Genomic DNA, 20,370 nt, shown 5'->3' with positions numbered 1-20,370 from the left:
CTCTATGCCCATCCTCCTCTTCCTTTGATCCCAAGGTTTCTTCAGAAAGCCAAACAGTTGAAGAGCTCAGTAATCCTCATTGCACCCTTCTGGCCACACCAGATTAGGTTCCCCTTTCTCTGGTCTCATCTCAAGCATCTTCCATGGATGCTGGAACCCAAACCGGATCTCCTTTCTCACCCATTAGGACACCACCCCGATCTCCATGTTCCTCAAGTTGACCGCATGGTATCTCAAGTTCCTTTGCTTGCTAGAGAGCCCAGGATTTCCACTCCGGTCAAAACGATTCTTTTGGCTTCTCAGAAACAATCTACTAGGAGGGTATACAAGAGTAAGTGGAAGAGGTTCTCCATTTCGGTGAGAAATAATAACGTTGATCCTTTTCCAGCTCCGATCACTTCTATTTTGTCCTTTTTGGAATCCTTATATAAGCAAAGTTCTATTTTTCCTAGCATTAAACTTCAGTTAAGAGGCCATTTCCAATTTTCATTCAGGATTGTCTACAGGATCTATTGCTTCTAGTAGGTTATGCAAAGCATTCATGAAAGAGGTTTTTCTTTTGAGGCCTCCTGTTAAAGATCCTACACCTCTGTGGGACCTCACTCTGGTTCTGCAAGCCTTAACACAGAGTCCCACTGAGCCGGCTAAGGACTGTGACTTGAAGTTTTTGTCTTGGAAATCCACTTTTCTTGTTGCCATTACATCAGCAAAAAGGGTTTCTGAGTTGCAAGCACCTTCTTCTAAACATCCTTACATCATTTTTAACAAGGACAGAGTGTTCCTCCACACTAATCCTTCTTTCATCCTGAAGGTGTCTACATCTTCCAATATTAACCAATGTATTCAATTACCAGTGTTATTTCCGAATTACTCTAATAAAGGTGAATTCCTTGAATGTTCACAGGCATCTTAGGTTCTATCTTCATAGGACTAAGCAGTTCAGGAAGTCTGAGAAGTTATTTGTTTCTTTTTCCCCTAATCGTAAGGGTCAAGCTATGTCTAAAGTGACAGCTGCAAAGTGGATTGCTAACTGTATTGCCTTCATTTATAAGAATGGTTGGCAGTTGCCAGGTCTGCCCAAAGGTTACTCGACAAGATCTGTTGCTGCGTCTGTTGCCTTTTCTTCTAGGATTCCCATTGATGACATTTGTGCTGCAGCCAACTGGTCTAGCTCTCACACCTTTGTATCACACTAAGTTGGATCTTGTGTCCAGGAGCAGGATGTCCTTTGGTTCTACAGTGCTCCAGCATATCCTAGAAAGACTTAACTGGAACTCCTGGTTATTTTTATTTCTTCCTTGGCTTTGGGGTCAGCAAACTTGATCTGAGGAGGTTGGGTGTAGAGGATTATGAGTAGGAGAGGTTTTTGAGCCTGGAAGTTCAAGTCTGTGGGAGATGGCCAAGCTGGATCCAAGGTTCGGATCCGAGACCACATATGTGAAGCAGAATGAGAAGAGGACAACACAGATACCAAGTTATGGTAAGTAAGTAACTGATAATTTTTTATCACAGCACAATTTTTCATTCAGAGCAGTTATTATATTGTTATAAAACATCATGTTACAGGTGGTAATACATCTATTTTCAACAAATGAATGCTGATATATGTTTTGAAGTCCCAACCTTTCCAGTTCCGACAGTAATTTATCCAATATAACCTTCTCCATTATTTTTCCACAACATGAAAGTAGACTTAAGGGTCTGTGCAACTCTTGGTTTGTCCTACTCTCCTTTTCCTTAAAGACAGGTATAATAAGCACGTCTTCAATCTTGAGGAATCTCCTTATATTTATATGACATAGTAAACAACAGATATAAGTGCTCTCAGGTCATTATTACTAATTCCGCCTCCTCCTTGTGATTTGCTGGGATACAGTTAGCAGTTCGTTTTCAATATAACCTAATTTGATTTCAGTATCTGAGGTTACCTGAATGCCACTAGGACAACTAATCATCCCCTTTGTGAAGGCACACTCTTTTGCATACGATTTTGTAAATATATCTATATCTGTTGTATCTAAGAATAAATTATAGAATCTAAACACAGTTTATCAATTTCTATTGTCTTTACTCCTCCTACATTATATGTATCTATAAAATATTTTCCTATGGTTGACCAAGTTCGCTGATGACTGCAAGCTAGGAGTCATTATCAACACCCTAAGTGATGCAGACATCCTACAAAAGGGCCTCTCTGAGACCAATGACTAGTGTCAGAACCATGGCCTGAAGTTTAACGCCAAAAAATGCGTTATCATCCCTTTTGGAAAAAACTCAGTTCCCATGAATTACCACGTTGATGGGAGCCCACTGAACACTGAAGGGGCCATAAGAGATCTGATCACCCAGGTCGACAGTCCCCTCACCTTCGAGCACCACATTGCCACTGTGGTCAGAAAGTCCTTCTACGTGGCACATGTTATAATCAAAGGCTTCGCATCCAGGAAGAAAGAGGTCATCGTCCCTCTCTACTCATACCTCATTAGACCAATCATCGAATATAATGCCCTGTTTTGCATGTACCTGACGAGACACCTACAACAACTGGATAGGCCACAAAAGTACCTCACAAAAAGAATTCTAGGCCTTAAACACATGTCCTACATGGACAGACTCAAGAAACTTCAGCTGTTCTCAGTCTCTTATCGTCTACTTAGAGGTAATCTCTGCTTGACTTACAAAGCCATGTCCGACCCAGCCCTACTTGAAATGCTACACCTAAAGAAATCCCAATCTCCCTGCTCCAGAGGTCACAACCTTATTACCACAATTAACAAAACATGCTGGAGGGACAGGTTCATCTCGCAAAGACTGCCATGCTACTCAGTGCTAGAAGTCTAAACCTCAAAATGCCCTCTTATTAATCCCGCTGTTTACAATGCTTAATATTGCAATTCCTATTTGTATACTAACTTACCTTTAATTTCTCTGCAAACTGTCTAAAAGTTCTCTAAATATTAATGACTGTCGTGTGCCTTGCATCGATTCTTATCAAAGTTTTTATATTATGTCTAATTTGTTATAATTACTTAAACTGCAGCTGTTTTTGTTTTATTTTTGAAAATTGTAAAATTATTGTTATTAAAATGCTTTGTAATAATTTGGAGCTTTTTTCCCCACTGAAAATGGGCTTCTACCCAGTCAGACTTTCCCAGTAACCAAATGTCAATAAATAAATGATTACATTTACAAGCATACAATTCTCATCCTGCTGGCTTTGTACATCCACAGCTGGAGCCATGTTATCAACATCTGTCTTACTCCTTTTTTTCTTACAGTAACATTTGTCAACCCTTCCACGTTCAATTTTGATTTTTTTCTCTTCTGACAGAAAAATGTTGTCTTTCCCTGTAATCTGTGTGTCACATAACAAAGCAGTGTCATTTTCGGTATTTATTCTCTTTGCTTTACGGACAATTATCACTTTTTTTTTTCTTCTTTAACTTCTACCTCTCTCTCTCTTGTTTTTTATTTCCTTCTATACTCTCTGAATCCTTGATTGCTGAATACCTGTATGCAGAATTCCAAAGTCGTCAGAGGCATTATCTTACTTCACAGTCGTTGAGTGATCTTTACAGACAATAGACACAACCTTTCCTAAATGTGTTCTATTTGCTTTTGCCTAAAATTACTCATCTCATCAGTCAAGTTATTAATACATGCAACAACATTTCTCCAAGCCATGCCAACTGCACAAGTGAAATCGTTATTGATAAGTCTAGGTTCACAGGTTCATAGGTTGTTACCATTACAGCCCTTACAAGCACAGCCATATTTATCCAGATCTGGCCCAGTTTGTTGATGGTTAAGTCAGTGAAATTTGCAGAGGTAAGGGTCTAAGGTAGTTAATACCAATTTCCTCTGTCCAGGAGGGACATGGGCACCACCCCAGCAGTGAATCTGCAGTCACCCATCCATTGAGCTAGGATGTATTTGAAAAGGATCAGGGAGGGGCTCTGTTACGCATGAAAAGGAAGCTTATTCCAGAGAAGTGGGACTCTCTAGGAGATTTATCTGTCCCTCCAGCATGAGCTGTTGAAGCCAGAGACTAGGTTAAGCTCTCTGGAGAGAGTGAACCTCCTTCAGTTGGATTTATGTATGTGTAGCATTTCTATCAGGGCCAGGTGACAGACGGCCCTGTAAGCCAGGCACAGGTCACCCCTTAACAACCTGTAGGAGACAGAATACAGTGACAGGGCTTTCTGCATAAGACTTTTGTGTACCCTGCAATTTCTTGGTGAGAAAATTCTGTGGTCTGTCCAATTTTTGCATATGTCTGGTGAGGTACATGCAAAAGGGAGCACTGTACTCAATTACTGGTCTGATGAGGACTGAGTATAATGGAATTAAAACAGCCTTAAATCTAAATGCGATGCCTTTACTTATACGATTTGCAACATAAAAGGATTTCCTTACTAATGTTGATATGTGGAGTGCAAAGTTCAGATTGCTACCAACCTGTGTACCCAGATCATGTACCACTGGGTAGACTTGGGGGGATGCTGTCTATAATGAAATTAGCAGGGATGTCACCTTTCCCAAAGGGGATAACCATGCATTTTTTTGCATTTAGTTTTAATCCATGGCTTTGGCAACAGTCATTTGTCTGTGTTAACCCTGCCTGCAGTATATTAAGATTGCTGGGGGACTCGATGAATGCACTCCATTTCCAATCGTCAGCGAGTTTGGTCAGCCATTGGTCATCCACGTTTGCCTGGATTTATGAGAAATAAAAAACAAGTAGTCTCCATGGTATCCCCGAAGTCTCAAAACAACCCACTAAAGTGTAGTGGGTCCAAAAACAAAACAATGTAAGAAACTTCTCTGTGTGGAAGATTTTCAGTCCATATATTTCTAGTTAATCACTGTATATTAATCAGATGTAGAAGTAGCGAACGTAAACTCATCTTAAGTCAAAACAAAACAAAAACTAATAGAAAATATATAATTGTACAGCATTACTAAATATTCGAAAGTAATCCAAGCAAGGCAGGCAGTCTGTTTCCAGTCGAAAATCCTTTAAGTACACAGACAAGCTATCCAAGTAAAACAAAAATAGAGTAATAATTTCCTCACAAGCTTTCTAAATATATATACTTTTTATCAAATTCTGAACATTAAGGGGTCCAGCACAGAACCCTGTGGTACGCCACTGGTGACTGATCTTTTGCTACAGGTGAAATCAACCACTTTGACAGTGTGTGTCCTGTTGGTGACCCAGCTGGCTACCCATCTGATAATGTACAGGTTGATTCCCAATTGGGAGAGTATCAAATGCCTTGGGGAGGTAAAGACAGGCAGTATGCACGGTCTTTCCCTTGATTATGGCCTTGATGACTTTCTCGAGGAAGTCAACCATGTTTAACAGGCATGATCTACCTTTAATTAATGTAAACTGGGTTGAGTCCAGAGTTTGGACATTACCTATGCCCTTGTTAATAAGGTCCATAATGATTCTTTCCATTTCCTTGCAGATGAGGCTAGTCAAGCTTATGGGCCTATAATTCCCAGGGTCAGTTGACGGTCCCACTTTGCACAGAGGGATTACTGTAGCTGTCATCCATTTCACTGAACAGAAAGAGTTATCAGGCTGTGGTTAAATAAACAGGGATCCAAGTGGGTCTGCTAGATCATGTTTTAAGTTGTTTAAAAGGCAACTTGGGATGTTGCCTGGTCCCACTGATACTGTGTTTTTGGCCTTGGATAACACCAAGATGATCTGCTCTCTTGAGATAATAGGCTGAGGAATGGTGGCAGGTATAATTTGGGGGATGATTGCAGGGGAGAGGGGATGAAGTTTTCTCTAAATCTGTCAGAAAGCAGGTTGGCTATTACCTCCGGTTGAGTGTGGGTGTTGCCACCCACAACCAGTTCAATGCATGGCAGGGTATTCCTTTTTAGATTTTGGATGTAGGTGAAGAATGCCTTGTGATTATCCTTAGCTACGGACGCTATTTTTGCTTCGTAATTAGGTCTGGAGGACTTGACAAGATCTTGAATTTGTTTGTTTAAGCTAGAGATCTGCTGAGGCACTTTCCCCTTGTTCTTGGACATTAGTTTATTTCTCTTGTTGTTTAGCCTGTTCATACTATAGTCCACCAGGGTACCTTGATTTTTTGGCAAGAACCAGTTTTAATCTGGTCGGGTATAGCCGAATCGATACAACTGCTTAAGTGGTTAATACAGGGAATTACTGTACACATCTGCATAGGAGTCTATAATACCTCCATTCGAGGGGGCTTTGAAACTTTTTATACCATCACTTTGTAGGAGGTAATTTATCTTAGAAAATTTCTTAAGCATTTTTGAGCCTGATGGGATATCTGGTCTTATAATTAAATCAAACGAGACTGATTTATGGTCCGATCTTACCAGGGAGGACATCACACCAGAAGGAGTGCAATGTTCTCCCATGTTAGTGAGTACTATGTCCAGGACATTTGAACATCTTGTGGGTGTGCTGACTAGCTGTTCCACAGCATCTGCTTTGACAAAATCCAAGAAGCTCTGGTATGTTTGTGGTCCTCTGATATGTTTGTGGTTATATCTACCAGTCAATGGCAGTATAATTAAAATTACCCATGAGTAAGGTGTTGAGCTGTATGGTAAGCGACTCCAGAAAGACCAGGTATGCGTTATGCTTTTCCTCTTTTATGGTAGGGGACCTATAACTGGCTATGATGTGGTAGGGAGCTTTACCTATAGTTAAACTGGACAATGAGTAGCTCAAGATAGTCATACTGTTTGACCAGTCTTGTGGTGTACTTATCCTTGGTACACCTTTGGTTCTTTCATGCTCAATTTGTGGTCTGAAAGTACAGTTTTGTACCTACCATAAATGTAGATGTTCGAGTGCTAATACAGCTGCAGTCATAACAGATGGGTTCTCCTGCCGTCAGGCGGGTCCTCGGTCGGCCGAATTCCAAAGTCTAGGTCCGGCGTCGGCTGTCGTCGCTTCTTCCCTGACGTCAGTGCGACAGGGGGTATAAAGGAACCAGCTGACACCATTTTCTTCAGTTTTTCTTGCCCCAGATGTCAAGTGCCCCCAGAAGGAAGGCAATACATAAACTTGTGTGATAATGCAGTGCAATATAATCAAAATACAGTAGTTGCAAGCAAATACATCATAAATGAAAACCCCAATCAGGTTGTATGAGGATGTGTTAGCCTATAGGCCTGTCCCAAGAGGGGAAGGAGGGAGGGAAACCGGGACTGCAGCTGTATTAGCACTCGAACATCTACATTTATGGTAGGTACAAAACTGTACTATGTTCATCGTGCATACAGCTGCAGTTATAACAGATGGGTAGAATCCCAAAGCTAAGAAAGGGGTGGTAGGCACTATGTGGAACTAGGAGGAGCCAAAATGCCCTGCAAGACCGCAGTGGCAAAGCCTGCTCTAGATTTGGAGTATAATGGTAGGTTGTAGTGCTTGGAGAAGGTATGCACAGAACTCCAAGTGGCTGCTTCCAAAATATCCTTGGTAGGAACTCCTCTGAGGAAGGCTGCAGAGGTGGCTGTGGCCCTGGTGGAATGAGTTCTAATGCCTGTAGGAACAGTTTTGCCATGAAAGGAATAGCAAAAGCGTATGCAGTGGGCTATCCATTTTGAGATTGTCTGTTTGGAAATAGCCTTTCCTTGAGCACCTGTAGCATAGGACACAAAGAGTTGCTCTGATTTTTTGAATGGCTTTGTCCTGTCCAAATAATAACAAAGCTGTCTGTGAATGTCCAAGGAATGTAGTAGTCTCTCCCCTTTGTTTTGTGGATTAGGATAAAAAGTAGGCAAGTGGATAGCCTGATTCAAGGCTACACTGGAAATTACCTTTGGCATAAAGGAAGGGTTGGTTCGTAAGGAAACTCTGTCCTGATGGAAAATGATGAAAGGTTGCACAGCCAATTGGCTTCCCTTGAGCTCCTACCGCATAGGCCACAAAGAGCTGTTCTGATTTTCTGAAAGGCTTTGTTCTGTCCAAATAATAATGCAGTTGTCTGTGGGTGTCCAAGGAATGTAGTAATCTCTCCCCTTTGTTTTGAGGATTAGGATAAAAAGTAGGTAAATGTATGGCCTGATTTAAAGCTACCCTGGATACCACTTTAGGCAAAAAGGACGGGTTGGTTCGTAAGGAAACTCTGTCCTGATGGAAGATGATAAAAGGCTGGACAGCCATGAGAGCCTGTAGTTCTGAAACTCTACGAGCTGAGGTGATAGTCAGAAGGAAAGCTGTTTTCCAGGACAAATATTGCAAATCTGATGAGGCAGCTGGCTCAAAGGGAGGCAAGGTCAGTTTTTCCAGAATTAAATTAAGATCCCAAGCAGGTATTGGTTGTTTCCTTGGAGGCCTTAAATTCTTAGCCCCTCTGAGGAACTGTCTTAAGAGAGGGTGAGAGAATAAAGGTGGATCAGTGTTGTAGTCTGAAGAAATGGCTGAGGCATGGATTTTGATGGAGGAGAAAGAAAGTCCACTGCTTAGCAGTTCAGCCAAATATTGTAGTATTTGAGGTAAATTCAGTTTTCCAGGATCCTGGCCCTTTCTCTCATTCCAGACACAAAAACGTTTCCATTTTGGAGTAAGCTTTTCTAGTTGATGGCCTTCTGGCCTCCAAAATGACATCCTGCACCTCCTTGGAGAGTAGGGCCTGTTGTGATGCTAAGGAATCTTCCATGCGGCTAGATTGAGTGTCTTTAGCTGGCTGTGAAGAGTTTTGAAACTGTGCTGAGTCAGAAGAAGAGGCATTAGAGGCAGGGTCCATGGTGGGGAATGCGTCAGACTCCTCAGGAGTGGGTACCAGTGTTGCCTTGGCCAGTCCGGAGCAATGAGAATCATCTTTGGTCTGTCTGCTTTGGGCTTTAATAGAACTTTGGGAAGCAGAGGAAGAGGAGGGAAGGCATAAACTGTCATTGATGTCCAACTGAAAGAAAGAGCGTTCACTCTCCAGGCCTTTGGATGAAAGATCCTTGAGCAGAATTTTGTCAATTGATGATTCTTGTGGGAGGCAAAGAGATCTATGTCTGGCCTTCCCCATTCTTGGATTATTTCTGTAAAAACTTTTGGATGCAATTTCCATTTGTGTGGATCTGTCATATTCCTGCTTAGGTTGTCTGCCAGCGTGTTTTCCTTGCCTGGCAAGTACTGTGCTTGTAGTTAAATTTGTAAGTCCATGGCCATGTTCCAAAGTGACATGGCCAGTCTGCATAGGGGGTAAGAATGTGTTCCTCCCCGTTTGTTTATGTACCACATAACTGTGGTGTTGTCCGTTCTTATCAATAGTTGACCTGGTTGTAGAAGGTCCTTGAAAGCTATAATAGCATTTATTACTGCTAGCATTTCTTTTTGATTGATGTGAAGGTGCTTTACTTTTTGGGACCATTTGCCCTGAATGCACCGATCTGTCATGTGCGCCCCCCAGGCATAGTCCGAGGCGTCTGTTGTGATGACTTGATTTGCTTGAGGCTTGCTGAATGGAAGACCTGTGTTTGTTTGACATGCTTGAGCCCACCACAGAAATTCCTTTTGCAGACATGGAATTAGTGGTATTATTGTTTCCAAACTGTGGCTGTGTTGAGACCATATGTTTTTCAGGTACCATTCTAGTTTCTTCATATGCAGCTTTGCACATGGGATTAGTAAGATGCAAGATGCCATGAATCCCAGAGCCTGCAGGATTTTCCTTGCAGTCAGCCTGGTGCAATTTGCTAGTGTTCTGAAGTATTGAATTAGTTGCCCCTGCTTCTCTGGCGTGAGGTAGGCCATCTGGGTGTTTGTGTCCAAATTGGCACCCAGGAAAATTATCGTCCGAGAGGGTATTAGCCTTGATCTCTTTTTGTTGACTGTGTATCCCAGAGAGTTCAATAACATTATTACATAAGCCAGATGTTTCAGAAGAATGTGCTTGCTGTCCGCTTGGATCAGGCAGTCATCCAAATAGGGGTATATTTGTATCCCTTGAAGTCTGCAGTAGGCAATTACTGATGCCAGGCATTTCGTGAATACTCTGGGCGCAGTAGATAAGCCAAAGGGCAATGCAGAGAATTGATAATGGGTTGAACCTGCAAGAAATCTGAGGTACCTTCTGCAATTTTGTCTGATTGGGACATGCAGGTATGCCTCCTTGAGGTCCAATGTTACCAGCCAAGACTCCTTGCCCAGCATGGGAAGAAGTTGCTGTAGAGTGAGCATCTTGAATTTTGGTGCAGTAGAAATGTGTTTAGGATGGATAGATCCAAAATAGGTCTCCAATCTTTTCCCTTCCTTGGCACCAGAAATAGCCTGGAATAAAAACCTTGACCTTGTTCGATGTAGGTACCTCTTGAATAGCTTTCATGTTTATGAGATCTGTAATTTGCCTTTGTGCCTCTGCCCTTTGATTGTGTGGCAGGTTTGGCATGCCTCTCATTTTTGGAAGGGTGTGAAAATGGAATTTGTGGCCTCTGTTTATAATGTCCAGGATCCATTTGTCCTTTGTGACAACATGCCAATTTTTTGAAAATAATGCCAGCTTTCCTCCTAAGGGGGCTGCCATTTGAGACCTGGTTGGCATGCAAAGGGGAAAATCATTGGGTTTGCTTTCTGAAAGATTGCGAGTTGTCCTCACCACCTCTTTGTGTAGGAGCTTGCCATTGTCTGCCTCTATACGATCCTTGGGATTGTCCTCTGCCCCTCGGGTGCCTGTATCTGCCTCTTTGGGGTCTGTCTGTGGCAGGAAAGGACCAATTTTTGGAAACTAAAACGTGGGGGTTGAACCTGTAGAAATTCTTTCACAGTTTGCATTGATTTAGCCTTTTCCTCCATTTTCCTTAATACCTCCTCAACATTAGCACCAAATAGTACATCCTTTTGAAGAGGGGCGTCTAGTAATTTAGCTTTGACATGATCAGGCAAGGCTTGTTCCTTGAGCCAGGCATGCCTACGTATGACTGATCCTGTAACAGCAGCTCTACATGAGGCCTCTAGAGCATCAAAACCACACTGTAAGGTATGCTTACCCACTTGTTCTGCACTATGCATCAAATCCTGCAACTCCTTCAAGTCTGGTTATTCAGGTTGTGACATTTTACTTTTCAATTGTGATAACAAAAACTGTTGGTATTTTAGCATATGAAACTGACAGTTTAAGGCCCTCATGGATAAGGTAGCCGAGGTATATACCTTTTTTCCCCACCTTTCTAAGGATCTGGAATCTCTCTCGGAAGGCAATGGATTTTTGGCAATGGAGGCCTCAACTCCCTTGGGGCCCTGTGAGATGGTTTCTAGGTCAGCAGCATGGCTTTTGTATAGAAACTGGTGTGAGTCAGGAACCCTGTAGTACCAGTCAGGCTTAACTGGAGCTGGAGGTAGAGAGTCCAGGTTAAGGCAGGCCTCCGAGTAAACATCATCTAGGATGTCCAAGACAGAGGTATAGCCAGAGGCCTGTGCTGAGGTAACAAGAGAAATTCCCTGAGCCTTTTCTTGGAATCTGAATAATCCTGGCCTTCCCAGTGGAAGTGTTCCCTTAAGGTATGCAAAGTTTCCCCAAATGAGTAATCCTCAGGGGGGATACAGAAGGGATGGACTCCTCTGCATCAGAGTCTTCAAAAGGGGAGTAAGAATGTTCCTGATCATCAGAGTGCTCTGAAATAATGGAGCCCTGATCAGAGGAGGGGGAATCTTCCTCCACTCTGGGCCTTTTGTCCGGTGGGGGCTGAGAACCTCTGATTAGAGTAATTAAATCCTCAGCCATTTTAAGCATCTGTTTCTTAGGCATGGGGCCTGGAGATGGGCCCTGTGTAGCTGGTCTCTTAGGGTGCATGGTTGCTTTAGACTTTGTGAAAGCCTTGATGGAGAAAGAAGAGGAAGGTCTGAAGACACCTTGAGTGGAGGTGGACCTGTCCACATTCTGAGTTTCAACGCAAAGAGTGGCTTCGGTATCTGTAGTCGGGGTGTGGGCCGAGGAGCCTGTGACCTCGGGCACAGGAGACACCGTCAAAGAAGTGTCGTCAGTAATCAGGGGCTGCGTAGGAGCCTCGCTGAGAACCGGACCACGTGTAGTCGGCTTTGGCGTGGTGTCGGTAGAGGCCGCGGACCTCGTGTGTCGGTCCTTGTCTTTGCGTTTTTTAGACAAAACCGGAGTCGGAGTATCCGACGACATAGTATAGTTAAATGCTTTTCCAAAATAATGCTGGGTGAACTCCGCCCGACGCTTAATAGTGCGTTTGTTGAATGTAGCACAAAAGCGACAGACCGAGACGTCGTGGTCTGGGCCTAAACAAGGTATACAGAGGAATGGAAATCCTTATGCGGTATTTGCTTCCCACAAGAAATACAATTATTAACTTTGTCTGACATCGGTCTGAGGCAAGAAAAGTTTCCCCAACGGGGTACTTAGCTTTTAAGAAGACTTCGGTTTCCAAATTTTCGTAATCTCAGGAGCTGGCCGACCGGCACTTGCGAACTGGTTCTGCTTCGGGCACCGCGCGGCAAGAAAGACTGAAGAAAATGGCATCGGCTGGTTCCATTATACCCCTGTCGCACTGACGTCAGGTAAGAAGCGACGACAAACGATGCCGGACCTAGACTTTGGAATTCGGCCGACCGAGGACCCGCCTGACGGAAGGAGAACCCATCTGTTATGACTGCAGCTGTATGCACGATGAACATCTTATGGAATGCATAGTAGCCCTGCACCACCGGAGTGCTTTCTATGCCTTTGAACTATGTCTCGGTGACTGCACAGATGCCAGCATTTTCCAAAGTGAGGAGTGCTTCCAGGGAGTGCAGTTTCTTGTTACATTAAGCAGCAATTCCTTGAGTTTATCTAGAGGAGATTTTGTTATGTTGGGAGGTTGGTTACTTTAAGAGTGCCTAAAAGGCACAATAGGTTGCTAATGCCTTTGCCAGTATCTGAAAGCCTAGAGGAGACAGGTGCATACCATCTTTGGCAAAGCAGAGTGGCCTGTCAACCATGTCTTTCCAGGCTGACAGCTATTGGATCCCCTTGGACTGACATGAGAAGCTAAGCCAACTGTTAAAGTCAATCATTTTTTGTTTGTATTGTTTATCATCCTTGGAGAAAGTAGAATGCTGCTTAAGGCTAGGCTTGTACCTGCCTGTGACACAATCTGAGAGCTCAGTCATGTCTCTCTTCATATAGTCCAGTGACTTCAAGTCATTTACCCCCACATGGACTATGATGAAGTCATACTGGTACCTGTGGTTGAGTGAATTTTCTAAGTAACGGATCCTGGCACCTGACAGGCAGCTAACCATAACCCGCTTCTAATCCAGCCTACTGAGGGGAACATCCACGTGTCTCACAATGGAGTCACATATGACCCAATACATTAGGTTTTGTGGTGTTACGCCTTATTTGTTGAGATATTTGTATGTGTGTCATTATGTGTTGGGGTTGTTTTTGCATTGTTATGTGTGTAAGTGGTTTCCGTTTGGGAGCCCTCTGATCTTTTGGTAAGTTACGCGAGTACCTCCGCATATGTGGGTTTATGTGTCATGTCCTATGTACTGTGGGAAGTGTGTGTGTGTGCTGACAACCTGTTTGGCATTCAATTTGTCCTTATGTGAGAGTCTTTACTATTAATAATGGTAAGCAAATAATCCAACTTTTGATATGAGGAACACAGATCACCAGTGTTATCAGGTGTTACCCTTAAATACACATAGCATTTATTTCACTGTACATGACATTAGTAACATTTGATGCATCTCTGATGGTTGTTGATGCTAGCATTAACGATGACTTGAAAATTTGTTATGTTCCCACAAGACTGATGTTATTGTTTGCAAAACATGGTTAAAGAACAATGACCGGAAAACAGTTCTGTCATGGTATAAATGTTTTTACTGTAACAACATTCTAACAAGCTTTGTTAGGTCTGACCTGCAAGACCTTTGTGGAGCAAGGTTACTGAAGTATATGATCTTGTGTCTGTTTTCTTTCTTATACCCTTGAAGATCTTCTGACTAAAGCATTAGGAAAATAGAACTGCTGCTTTTATTTTGTTGTTTTATTTGATTTTTTTATTTTTGATGTTTACAACTAACTAAAAGTATTATACATCCCTGGCAGGCTTGGGTCCCCATGACTTGCTTCCTGGAAATAGAGAGTACACCTGCAGTCTGACCCGCAGATGTCACTCCTGCAGTGGGACTGGAACAATCACCTCCCCAGGAAGGGACAGAATGGCACTGACCATTCACATCCACTCTGTCTGCCAGCTCCTCCACCACCCAAATGATCCAAGGTCATCTCAGCCACTATCAGCCTGTTATCCCACTACGCCAGAGTGCCAAAAAGGGCACTACACAAATGTTACATGCAGAACACCAGTTATAATCCAGCCATCCACAACCCCTTTTACACATTTTTATAGAAGGGCTTGGGTGTCACATAAAAAGTGACAATCACTGAGTGCCTAGCCTGCAGCGACTGTTCTTCCATTAAACAAATTCAGTGTGTCCAAACCACCTATGTCATGTTTTTTGAATGTAGAAGGAAATCTAAGCACTCAGAGAACCCATGCAAACATAAGGAGGACATGTAGTCTTCACATAGAAGGCACCCCAGCTAGGAACCAAACTACAGAACGTCTTGCAGTGATGCATCAACACAACCTTATGTGCCACTGTGTCACCCCAGAGAGCTATAATATCTAGTGTAAAATAACTTTATCCATGATCAAACAGTTCCTCACCACCACAAAGCCAACAGTGTATTTTATTTACTAAATTGGATGGCACAGTCGTACAGCGGTAGCGTTGTCGCCTCACAGCAAGAGGTTCTCCTGTTCGATTCTTGGCTGGGGTGCCTTCTGTGTGGAGTCTGCATGTCCTCCTTGCGTTCGTGTGGGTTTCCTCTGGGTGCTCCAGTTTCCTCCCACGTTACAAAGACATGCGTCTGAAGTGTTTCTCTCCGGGCTTCCTCTGAAAACTGGCTTTGTTCCAAGTCAGACTTTCCCAGTTAACAAATGTTAAATAAATAAATAAATCTTAGTAGAATCTTTGATGCAGAACATCGAATCGGCCAGAAGCAGCCACTTTGTTTTTCATTTAGGCCATCTGCTTTAGCGCCCTCATCTTAGTTCAGACAGCTACTTCTTTAGCACTACATTTATACACATCACTCTTTTCAATTATGTGTAGTAGTTTTTAATAACTTCTTCTACGATAAGCCTACTTTCTCTCTCTGGTACCTTTTCCACTTGCCTGGCTCTCTATTTGTTGTTCCTTTTTTGCCTACAAAAAGCTCAGTACTGTAATTATGCATTATGGCATACTTTCACAAGATCATTTTTACTTCTATAAACTTCTGTATATTATTGAATATCCTACATTAATAAGAATTCACTTCTCTTTCTCTACAGATAACTAGCTATCATACTGCTAGTGTAGCATGAATTCACAAAGTACGATAACTTATCACAAAACATCAAAGAATGTATGCAATCTTCCTTGTTTTTCAGTTAACTCTGTTTTAGGTCCTTTGTGCTGTCTTTACTTAAACATAACCATAAAATGAATATTTGTTAGTAATCACGACGCTTTTCTCCCCATGTCTTTCGTACAAAAGGGCAATGTTCACTACAAGCTAACATAGGATCCCACAGTATAGTAAAGATGCGCACACACACACACACACATATATATATATATATATATATATATATATATATATATAGGTTCATAGGTAGGTACTAGGCTATCGGCCTAAGTAAGCCTAGTTAACAAGGTTCCCTGGCTTACGCCACCCAAGAAAGTTAATTTCCTGTACCCGTGTCGAGCAGAGCCACAGACGTGATCCCTGGGGTATATTTCCTATTTCCCATCCACTCATAAGATTTTTCTTGAAGAGTGCTAATGAAGAACTTTGCTTGACATTGATGGGTAGCTTGTTCCAGAGTATAGGAAGCATCTGGGACAGGAATCTATCCCTCCATCATGTCCTGTTTATTGTGGTAACAAGGTTTAGGTCCCTAGAGCATGTAGCTCGGGGAGATTGGGATTTCTTTAGGTGTAGCATGTCCAACAGCTCTGGGTTTAACATAGCTTTATATGTTAGGCAGAGATCTCCCCGGAGTAGGCGATATGCTACAGAGTAAAGCTGGAGTTTTTTGAGACGGTCAGTGTAGGGCATCTGTTTGAGGTCAGTAATCCTCTTTGTGAGGTACTTCTGTGGCCTTTCAAGCTTCTGCAGATGTCTTATAAGGTACATTCCAAAAGGGGCATTGTACTCTACAATGGGTTTAATGACTGCCGAATAGAGGGGAACAATGACCTCTTTTTTCCTGGATGAGAACCCTTTTGTGATGAGCTGTGCCACATAGAAGGATTTCCTGACTACTGTGGTGATGTGATTATCAAAGGAGAGACTACTGTCCACCTGGATTCCAAGGTCTCTTCTCACACATTCGGCGTTAAGTATATACGCATATATACATGTGTGTGTGTGTGTGTTTTATATATATATATATATATATATATATATATATATATATATATATATATATATATATATATATATATATGTATATAAAATGTGTGTAAATATATATATATATATATATATATATATGTGTGTGTGTGTGTGTGTGTGTGTCTGCCTCAAAACATAATATGAATATAAACACACACACACACACACAGTGTGTGTGTATATATATATATATATATATATATATATACATACATACATATATATATATATATATATATATATATATATATATATATATACATACATACATATATATACATAACCCCAGAGTAGCACTGATAAATAAAATTACAGCAGACAATTAACTTAAGAGGCACATCTTTGAAAAATGTTATAAATCTCTAATACCTAAAGGCACACCATAAAAACAAAGGAAGTGCATATGAGCTCCAGTCAGTCAGTCTCAAATCCCACCCTTTAGAAATGCAAGAAAATTAGTTCCAACCACTGTGGCAGCATGTCATCTAAATTTCGCCTCTATCTCCTGAAAAAGGATCCTGCGTATTAAGTGAAACTACAATGCTAAAATTGTTGATGCAACTAAATAATTACTAAAAAGTTATATTTCTGTACTGTATGGAAACAACCCTATACTAAAAATCTAGGATCACGTTCATATAGGGAGGGTGGCATAATGGTTAAGGTGTTTACCTTACAGACACAAAGATCAGGGTTTGACTCTCAAATGGGGTAAGTGGCTAGGCTTAAAATGGCTCACAAGGGCAATTAGCCTAATACTAACTTATGAACCCAACATTGTATTGAATCAACAAAAGTCTAGCTGCAGTCAAAACTGTTTTTAAATAAGCAGTATTAAACCACAAAGGGTGCTGCACAGATGTTAGCAAATATTCTACAAGCAGTCTGAGGTCATAAGGCTAATCCTGCCAGATATTCAGAAATGACAAGGTACATCTTACCTGCATCCTCTCCATACCAGTCGCTCTGAATGTCCATGATAGAACTCATGGTAATAGCACTTTCTTCTGACCTGCTGCCCAATCCCCGGGCAAAGTGCTGCACAAGGTCCTCTCTTCGCTGGGAGGTCCCACTCCTAAGTAAGGCCTCCAGAAACTGTTTCATGTGGTAGTTGTTACAAGTTAGGTCCATGTTCGGTCCTGAATGCATCCCCTCTTCTACTGGTTCCACAGACGAGGAGGGAGGGTACTGTTGGAACCGTTCAACTGTTTCTATGTCATCTGGATCAAACTCCACTTTTGGTTCAATCAGTTTTGGGGGTGAAGTGTTAAGTTTATCTAGGGAGCTGCTACTGCTGCTTCCAGCTTGCTCTTTTAAGGCAAGGTCTACAGGACGGCAGGGGCCACAGTCACTATATGCAAAGTCTTTCCGACTATCCGCACTTTGGGCTTCCTCCATAGCTGTAGGGACAGATGCAGCAGAAGAGGCCTGACTCTTTATGAAGCGAGATGTACCTTCTTCAACAGTATTACAACTGCCACTATCCACTGTGTTGTAAGAGTCTTCCTTCTCCTGCTTTACGCAAATGTCCAAGGAGGATTTAATATACATTTTGCAAAAATTGACCACTTCTGTCATCTGAAGATAACTAGCTGCAGACATGATTTCAATAACATTTTCACTACAGAGGTCTAATTTTCCTGAATAAAGAAACTCCAGAATGAGGGAGAACGCCTCCGAAGTGACGATATCTAATGATGCGGTACTGTGTCGCCCGCTGTCCTGAATGTAGTGAATCAAGAGGGCACGAAAGTAACCACTGTTTGCAAATAAAATATTCCTGTGTGCCTTAAACACCCTGCCCTCCACAATTATGCTACAGTCACAAAAAAAGTCCCTTTTGCGTTGCTCATTTAGTTCTCCCAGGAGTCTGGCTGAATAAGAAGGCATCTCCATATTTCATGTACTACTTCCTGGGATAGTATTTTTTTCCTGTGGATCTAGAAGAAACATAAAACAAAGACAGCATTAGGAAAAAAGAAGAAAAAGGGCACTCAAGTCAGTTTGATCTAAACCTCTATGCATGAAAGAGAGCTGCAAAAAGGGCTACTATACCCCCCCCCCCCCAAAAAAAAAATGCTGATGAATAGACAGGAACATACAGCTACCTGAATTTCACTTAAGACACATATATGTAAATACAGTAGCTCATTTTCTTGATTATTTCCATTATAACCAATCCATATCTCTACTTAACATACAAGGCCATGTCAAACCCAGAGTTGTTGGGCATGCTACACGTAAAGAAATCCCAATCCCTCAGAGCCACACGCTCCAGGGATCTAAACTTGTCATCACAATGAACAAAACATGCTGGAGGGATAGGTTCCTGACCCAGAGACTCCCTAGACTCTGGGATAGACTGCCCATACATGTCAAGCAGAGTGCCTCTTTGGCCCTCTTCAAAAGGAACCTTGATGATTGGATGGGAGAGATAGGAAATTCACCTCGGGGATCATGTAAGTCGCCCTGCTAGACAGGGGTCCAGGGAAGTAAATACTGTGGGAAGAAATAGCCATGGAATTGTTATAGCTAGGCTTGTATAGGCCCTAGGGCTGATAGCCTAGTACCAACCTATGAGCCATATATTTCTATTGATTATGTATTTTGTCCTGCTCTCTAATTAAGCACATCTGCATTACCAATTATTTTAACACTTGCAGCTGCACTTTGGTTGTGGCTGAAAAAAAGGTTGTGAAGAAATGGCTTCACCCATCTATACAGCAAAACAATTTATGTAAGCAGAGATTCCTGAAGCAGTTTTACAGCACAGGTGTTTAAACAGGGAAATTGTGATAAATCTGAAGCAAACACAAAGAGCTACCAGGAACACAACAGCTCAATTATGCAAACGTCTAGTAATAGCTAATCTTTGGCTATAAAATTACATTCTAAGCTTAAACTAATATACATGCTGTGGTTTATTCATGAATGCAATATGAACTGCTTTTAGTATAGGCCCCAAAGGGGAAAATGAAGACAGGTGATCCTTCACATTGGTGATGAGACCACGGAAACAAAAAACATTTTAATCACATTCCATTCTATCATCCCTAATTTAGCAATGAATATGGGCTTCCTTGGGATTGTACAAATGAAGAAACCAACGTTTCTAAGGACTGCACATATCCTTTGTAATGGGATAAGGTTAATCTGTGATTTCCAACACCAGATCCTGTCAAATACCAGGATGTGACATGTACAAGTTACAAAAGAAAACCTATGAATATTAATGCAAAGGAGCAGCTCACACATGCTCACTGTCAACCACTTAAATTCATGGGTGGGGGGGGGTCGGGTCAAAACACACAGGATTAAAAAAGCCTTTTTGGCCAGTTGGTAACAATCACATAACATCTATGGACATGGAATAGTCTGGAATTATATAACAAGTAAAGCTGAACCCCCATCCTGGCATTAACAGTTTCCAAACTGTGCTCCTCTAAAATCTATCCTCAAAAATTAGTAAACTAAGACCAAGACTTGAGCACCCCAATGTATGCTCCTTCCTTGATGAAACAACAAAAAAAGGCTACAAAAATGACATCCATTTTTTTCCACACTGTGCACTTAAATCCAAGTCAGTCAGAGTGCAGACAGCAAGGCAATGTGCTACAAGTTATGTTGAGCAGAAAAAGTACAGTTGTGTACACTTACCATAAATGTAGATGTTTGAGTGTATTCACTGTTGCAGTCATCACATTTGAGTCATCTGCCAGCAGGTAGCCCTCAGCTGGCCTGAATACCAGAGTCTTCGGATTTCTGCGTTGGATGCTGTCGCTTCTTCCATGACGTCAGGTCATCAGGGGTATAAAACATACAGCCAATGCCATTACATCAGTTTTTCTTGCCCCAGATGTCAGGTGCCCCCACAATAGGAAGCAATTATATGGTATGGAACACC

The 20,370-nt window shown here is 41.9% G+C and overlaps 1 protein-coding gene across 1 annotated transcript in view; it reads right to left on the bottom strand.

The window, feature by feature from the left end:
• Positions 1-20,370, bottom strand: part of ZBTB8B (zinc finger and BTB domain containing 8B) — a 169,042-nt gene that overhangs the window by 115,841 nt on the left and 32,831 nt on the right. Inside the window, exon 2 of the mRNA XM_044082438.1 lies at positions 17,408-18,406. Coding sequence (XP_043938373.1) covers positions 17,408-18,362 — 955 coding nt within the window. The 5' untranslated portion in view covers positions 18,363-18,406. The remainder of the gene's footprint in view (positions 1-17,407; positions 18,407-20,370) is intronic.

Source organism: Protopterus annectens, chromosome 1.part1 (assembly GCF_019279795.1).
Source record: "Protopterus annectens isolate FY-2018-M chromosome 1.part1, PAN1.0, whole genome shotgun sequence".
Classification (NCBI taxonomy): domain Eukaryota; kingdom Metazoa; phylum Chordata; order Ceratodontiformes; family Protopteridae; genus Protopterus; species Protopterus annectens.
The sequence above is the reverse complement of the archived record's forward strand: the minus strand, read 5'-3'. Positions and strand labels throughout refer to the sequence as shown.